This window comes from Pinus tabuliformis, chromosome 3_2, assembly GCF_031772625.1.
Source record: "Pinus tabuliformis cultivar Carrire ecotype Pingquan chromosome 3_2, CPIR1, whole genome shotgun sequence".
NCBI classification, from domain to species: Eukaryota; Viridiplantae; Streptophyta; class Pinopsida; order Pinales; family Pinaceae; genus Pinus; species Pinus tabuliformis.
Window position 1 is genome coordinate 130,132,483 of NC_142302.1, and position 6,921 is coordinate 130,139,403.

General features: G+C 35.9%; 1 protein-coding gene across 1 annotated transcript; it reads left to right on the plus strand.

Annotated features, from left to right (window-relative positions):
• The first annotated feature begins 1,284 nt into the window (after positions 1-1,284).
• Positions 1,285-2,773, plus strand: LOC149180160 (putative polygalacturonase At2g43860). Its single transcript, XM_089413784.1, has 7 exons — positions 1,285-1,356; positions 1,442-1,573; positions 1,655-1,813; positions 1,922-1,939; positions 2,057-2,261; positions 2,350-2,431; positions 2,530-2,773. Exons 1-7 carry the CDS (start codon positions 1,285-1,287, stop codon positions 2,771-2,773), a joined length of 912 nt encoding a protein of 303 aa, XP_089269910.1.
• The last annotated feature ends 4,148 nt before the right edge of the window (positions 2,774-6,921 follow it).

A 6,921-nucleotide genomic window follows, 5' to 3' on the forward strand; every position in this document is an offset into this window, starting at 1 on the left:
AGCCAAGGTTAAGCTGTTTTGGCCATTCATCAATTGTGGCATGAATTTAACAAGCTGCACACAATGCTTTATTTACAGAAAATGAAAAAGTAGTGGCATTTGGACTTGCACACTTTCCTGGTCTTTCTTTATGTGGGGTTCATTTCTTCTCATTTTTTCTTTTGACCATTTTATTCTTTTTACCCTTTGATTTTTCTTTTAGGGCATACCCTCTTTACATTTTTTACATTTTTAGATTTTTTTGATAATATGGAAACCTTTACTGCAAGGAAAGGGATGAACATATTGCAGAGCTCATCAAGTCAATCATGAAATATGACACCTATTGGTATAGGAGTATAACAGTTTGAATGAGAGTGTTAATGCAATGCAATGAAATATGCCTAATGTAATTTTTGGGTTTTTGCAGAAAAGAGAAAGGGAATTATTCCAAGAAAAAGAGAGTGAATTCTTTGACACCCTCCCCAACAATGATGCCAAAAAGTGATGAGCCCCAGTATTGCAACATGAATGTTGCAACTCCTGAGGCTATCGACTTAAATTATCAACCCAGGGTTCATACAAACTTAAGAGGGGTCGACAATATCTATGCAGTAGACACCTTCCTCTTCCTGGTATGGCTCCCTCTGATGCAAGTGAAAGAAAGCAATGAAACAAATTCGAACGAAAAAACATCTAGGTAAGCGACCAATAACAATAAGCACGCCTATTCTACTCGGAAAGGAAAGGAAATCTATTATATTTGCAAAAATGTAAGGACAACTAAGTAAATCTAATATATCTTGCAGGAAATTAAAGTAAATTGAAGGAAATCTATTATATTTTTTAGGAAAGGAAAATTCCTATATTAATCTTGAAAGAAAGAAATCACACTTTTCATAAGTAAATTACATAAATGAAGCAAGAAACAAGAAAAATTGTAAATCAACATTCAACAAGCAAAGATTGTAAGAGCTAAATAGCCACCTAAGTTCTAACGAAGCGTCCACTCAACCAAAGTGGCCTCAGAGCATTCATAGGCTATAAATATACTTCTACCATGAATTTAGAGCGAATTTGGGTAAGGAAGATCTCGAAAGAAAATTGCTACATGATTGCTACTTCTCGAGATAACTTGTTGAATGCAAGATGAGTGCATATTGTTCAAGGAGAAGGGGAGTTGTGACTTCTGATTGCATTTTTGAAAGAATGAAGCTTTTTTTCTTCTTATTAGTTGTTGTGGTTTTCAATGGCTCTTTTATGTTTCCAAGGGTGAATTCAGTACGTATCCATTTAGACAACAGAATGGATTCGGTTGTCATGTATAATGTTCAGCAATATGGTGCAAAAGCAGATGGCATCACTGACAATATGAAGGTGAGAGAAACTTAAATCAATGAAAGAAAAGGGATACAGACATAAGGTTTAACAATTAAATTTGTTGTTTGTTTGTTATCTGTAGGAATTTTTGGCAACGTGGAATGCAGCTTGTTCTTCTACTCGACCATCTATTGTCTACATACCGAAAGGAAAATTTGTGGTTGGTCCAGTTTCGTTTACGGGGCCATGCAAGAATGCTAATATTATGGTGCAGGTAAACTGTTAATATTCAATCATTCCTCACATCAAGCTTTCTGGATTTCCTTATTTTGAGCATTGAGATGTGTTTTGGCAGATAACTGGGAATTTAATTCCACCACCCAACAATAATTTATGGAACCCACAAATTCCAAATCAATACTGGTTGCAGTTCACGAAGGTAGATGGTCTAACTGTGAATGGTGGAGGATCCTTGGATGGACAAGGAGCCTCCTGGTGGAACATGTGTAAAAAGGTAAGTGTAAAATTACCATTTGTACAATTGAGTCCTGCATTGTTTCATAGTGATTTGGATACACATCCTCATACTTAATACTGATTGAATACATTGTCTTTGGTGCAGTGCAAATCTGGGCCTGCGGTAAGTTCTTTACCCCTTTTTTTCACACAGTAATTCAAGTGTTGAACAATTAGGAACATATAGTGTAAGGAGTTTATCATGAGTACGATTTTGACATTGTGGAATGATAATGGGCAGTCTTTACGATTGGTGAGCACTAGTAATACGGTGGTGAGAGATTTGACTTCCATTGATAGCAAGCGGTTCCATATTACGATAGATTCAAGTGACAAAGTTCTAGTGGAGGGATTAACTATTCGAGCCCCTGCAGATAGCCCCAACACGGATGGGATCCACATAGATTCTTCTAATGTCCATCTTCGAAATCTCAGCATTGGAACAGGTACCATATTTCCCATCAACAATTCAAAATTGTTGGAGGAAGGGTAACTATTATTTGAAAGATAAAAGCTTTAACTTTGGTTGTGCAGGAGATGATTGTATTGGTATTTTGGAAGGGAGTTGGAATCTCTACATTGAACAAGTTACTTGTGGACCGGGTCATGGAATTAGGTGAAATAGTTTGATAATATTTCAATTGGGTGCCAAAGGATATGAGTATTCAATGCATTGCATTGCACTAATAATGGGTTTATGTTGTTATTACACAGTGTGGGAAGCCTTGGCGGATATCCTTCTCTTCATGGAGTCAACAACGTCACTGTAAATGGAGCTTCTTTCACGGGCACTGACAATGGAGTTAGAATTAAAACATTGCAAGGAGGGAAGGGCATTGCTAAGGGAATAACATTTGAGAACATACGAATGAACAATGTAGCAAATCCAATCATCATTGACCAATACTATTGCCCACATTGTACTGCCCAGGTGATCATGATTTTACATCTAATCTGAACAATTTCCCTTTAGTTTATTACCATATTTTTTTAGTAAGTTTTTTTCTTTGCTTACTTTGTATGTGGCACTTGAGGGTTGAAGCATCATATGACCACTTAAGTTGTCATACTCATGTTGTCCCTCGATCCACATCAAATAATGGCTTTTAGCACACAAACTCTCTAACCCGACACCATAGGAACTCTGGCCTTGAAACTCACGAGTACTTTGGCCCACCAACCTAACATATTATAGATGCATAGTCACGTAGGCCTCGGTGGAACTCAGCTCACCAACCTAATAATATAGGTTCTTTGACCCAATTGCACAGACGCATTGGCCTTAAAACATATTTGTACAAACAAGGGTACACAAACCCCAATAGAAGCTAGCTCACCAACCTATTAAGATATCATATTAATATATCACATGTATAAGTACATTGTAATCCAAAGGGCTCAAGTCAGCGGTATTATAAAAACTATGGGCATTACTAAAAGGAAGTTGTATAGTTATAACTAGAAATTGCACCACATGTTGCAAAGGAAATGATGTTAGGCTATAGCATATCGAATAATAAAATAGATGAAAAAAAATGTGATATGATATGTGATCTAGATGTTGCCTAGTTTGGACTTGTTTCCTTTACAACATAAATTACTTACTAAGAATAAGAATGGATAATAAATGAAGGAATAATAGAATAAATGAAAAGAAATGTGATATGTCTAGATGTTGCCTAGTTTGGACTTGTTTCCTTTGAACCATAAATTACTTACTAAGAATAGGTAATAAATGAAGGAATAATAGAATATATGAAAAAATGTGATATGTTATGTGATCTAGATGTTGCCTAGTTTGGACTTGTTTCCTTTGCAACATAAATTACTTATTAAGAATAGGTAATTTACGCATGCCTCATGAATGGAGACCCCAATTCCATTTAACAATTATTAAGTTTTAATTTATAAAATATTTCCAATCAATGAAATAAATTAAATTTATGAAATTTAAAATGTGAAGTTTGAACTTTGAAATTGATAATTGAATCTTTACAAATATAAAATTTACAGCAAATTTCTTATTCGACATATCAATTCTTCCTCAACGACTATATCATAGCCATCTAATCTCACAACTCTCTTATACATCTTCAAAATTTGTATGACCACATATAACCTTGGATCTATATCATAGCCATCTATTCTCACAACTCTCTTATACATCTTCAAAATTTGTATGACCACATGTACCCTTGGATCTAGCATGATCCTTCACACACAAGTAAAGAATCCAGCCATAGTCTCATTGTAGTAGTCAAAGTTACCAGAGTAAAGAAATGTATGGTTGAGAATGGCCCCACTTGTATGAGGTGGGTGATGGAGCATATTGTTCCATATGTCATGAAGAAAATACCATGATGTACACAAGATTTCCCTCCTTACCTAGTCTCTCACAAAGTGTTGGGCTAGATTCATTGTGACTTTATCCATGGCCTCATATAGGTAGGTTGTGATGGGCTTGTCACTGTTAACCAAGAAATATTTATTAAAGTTTCACTAAGAGAAAAACCTTCCCTTCCTAAATCCACAAGGATCCTCTGGAAACAAGTGAAGGTACAACCTATCCCCTAGGTTTTTTGTTAAATATATTAGCATGCAATTCTATAAAAGAAAACATTTTCCTCTGCTCTAATTGAAAATTGAGAATGGATTGGCGTTGGTAGGGTGATGGTACAACACAACAACTTTATATTATTTGTGATGTCATCATGAGGGCATGATCATAAATGGATTTGGTGATGCTCATATCCTCCCCATTTCCTCCACAATGTCTCCAATATTAAATCAACGCAACATATAAAGAACAAAATAATATGGGTCATCTCTTCATTATCAATTTTTCAAGTGCCACATAATCAACACCTTAGTAGTTATGTCTTGAAGAAAATGCTCCACACCTATCTTTGTGTTGAATTTATCCAACAACTTACACAAAATGGAGCATCCTCAAATTTTTTTATTAACAAATCAACACTTAAAAGGTGAAGGTCAATAGTTAAGGTAAATGTAATTGATTATACTAACACTACCACTAAAATACAATAGGCCTCAGATAAGCTATTAAAATCCTTCAAATGGTTGAAGAGCTCAGACATATGACATGGAGACACATGTGTGTAGACTAATGAGAGCCTTCTATGGTCTCAAGCAGGTGTCCCGAGCATGGTACACTCATATAGACACATATCTTAGTGGATTGGGCTTCACCAAAAGTGAAGAAAATGCCAATCTTTATCACATTGTGGTAGATGGCAAGTTGCTTATCTTTGTATTGTATGTTGATGGCTTGATACATATAGGGATGAGAAATTGATCAAATCTTTCAAGGAGGACATTGCAAGAGAATTCAAGATGAAAGACATCAGCTTGATGCATTACTTCCTTGGGCTGGAAGTATGGTAGGGTGATGGTGAGGAATTTGTAAATTAGGGGAAGTATTCCTATGAAATACTTCAGATATTTGACATGGAAAATTGCAAGCCTATGGACACACCTCTAGCTACTAAGTGGAGGAAGGAGAGTGCTTCATCAAGAGAGGTAGTAGATGCCACCATATAAAGATAAGTTTTGGGATCATTTATGTATCTGGTGAACCCAAGGCTCAACCTATGCTATGCAGTTAATCAGCTTAGTCAAGCCATGATGAAGCCTACCAAGTTGTATTGGAAAGCAACAAATCATGTGTTGAGATGCCTCAGAGGCGCAACCAAGTATGGGTTATGGTAAATGAGGACAGAGGGAGTGAAGCTCCAAGGCTTCACTAATGCAGATTGGGCAGGGAGTCCAACAAACATGAAAATTACTTCAAGTGTTATCTTTAGTTTTTGGTCAGCAACTATTTCCTGGTATAGTAGGAAAAAAAGGTCTACAACACTCATATCAATATAGGTTGAATACATGGCTGCAAGTCAAGCAACATGTGAGGCCATATGGATGAGGAAAAAACTTTTGTCTCCTTTCAGTCAGGAGATGGATTTGAAAGCGATTTATTGTGATAATCAGAGTTGGATCAAACTCTATGAGAATCTAGTATTTCATGATAGCTCCAAGTAGCTAGGTGAGTCTGTTGAAGGTCATTTGAGTAGTAGAAATGTTGCTAACTCAGTGATCTCTCAGTTAAAATAGTCAATCAGCTAAAATAGCCCAAACATGCATGGAATTTGAATTGCCTAGCTAGAGTGGAGGAAAAGGCGTATTATAATTAGCAATTGTATATTATTTGAGTGTACAGGCTTGGCATTGATGCAAGTGATCAATTCTCTAGGATTTGCACAAGAAAATTGGAGGAAATTCCTATCTCTTAGGAGCTAATTTCCTCAAGGATTGTGCAAAGAAATAGGAATAAGTTGGGGCCTTGAATTGGCTAAGTGTTGGCTAGAGCAGGACATCCAACAAGTGAATAGGTTTATAGTGTCAGGTGTGCTTAAGATTTGAAGCAATGAATTGTAAAGTTTCTCATACAATTAATGAAAAGAAACGAAGTGTTTTTCCTAGTTGGGTTCCCTTGTAAATCATTGAGTTATTCTAGTTTTGATGGTTGCATGCCATTGCATGTGTTTGTAAATTGTGTTTTCTATTCTGTAGAATTGTAGAGGAAATTTGTAATCTCTTGCTTTGAGTTTAGATTCATCAGTAGTAGCAAATTGCTATTAATTTCTACATTGTTTTCCCTTAATCCACATCAAATAATGAGTTTACTAAGCCTATTGGCATTTTAACTCAACACAATAGGAGCTCTGGCCTTGAAACTCACGAGTACTTTGGCCCACCGGCCTAACATATTATAGATGCAAAAGAATGCAGGTCTCGGTGGAACTCAGGTCACTGAACAAATAATATAGGTTCTTTGACGAAATTACACCGACCTTAAAACATATTTGTACAAACAGGGGTATAAAAACCCCAAAATAAGCTAGCTCACCAACCTATTAAGATATTAAATGTATAAGTACATTGCAATCCAGGGGGGTCAAGTCAAGGTTATTATAAAAAATATGGGCATTACTACAAGGAAGTTGTATGGTTATAAATATTTTTCAAAGTATGGGATTGGTGTTGAAATTGTAACTAGTGTCGGTCTTCATGATGTAATGTAATGTTATC

What these genes read in the sequence shown, in the direction of transcription:
- LOC149180160 (XM_089413784.1), top strand. Translation starts at nt 1,285, where the DNA reads ATGGATTCGGTTGTCATGTATAATGTTCAGCAATATGGTGCAAAAGCA. An exon ending in GCATCACTGACAATATGAAG is followed by an intron (nt 1,357 to 1,441) that starts GTGAGAGAAACT and finishes TGTTATCTGTAG; the next exon opens with GAATTTTTGGCAACGTGGAA. An exon ending in ATGCTAATATTATGGTGCAG is followed by an intron (nt 1,574 to 1,654) that starts GTAAACTGTTAA and finishes GTGTTTTGGCAG; the next exon opens with ATAACTGGGAATTTAATTCC.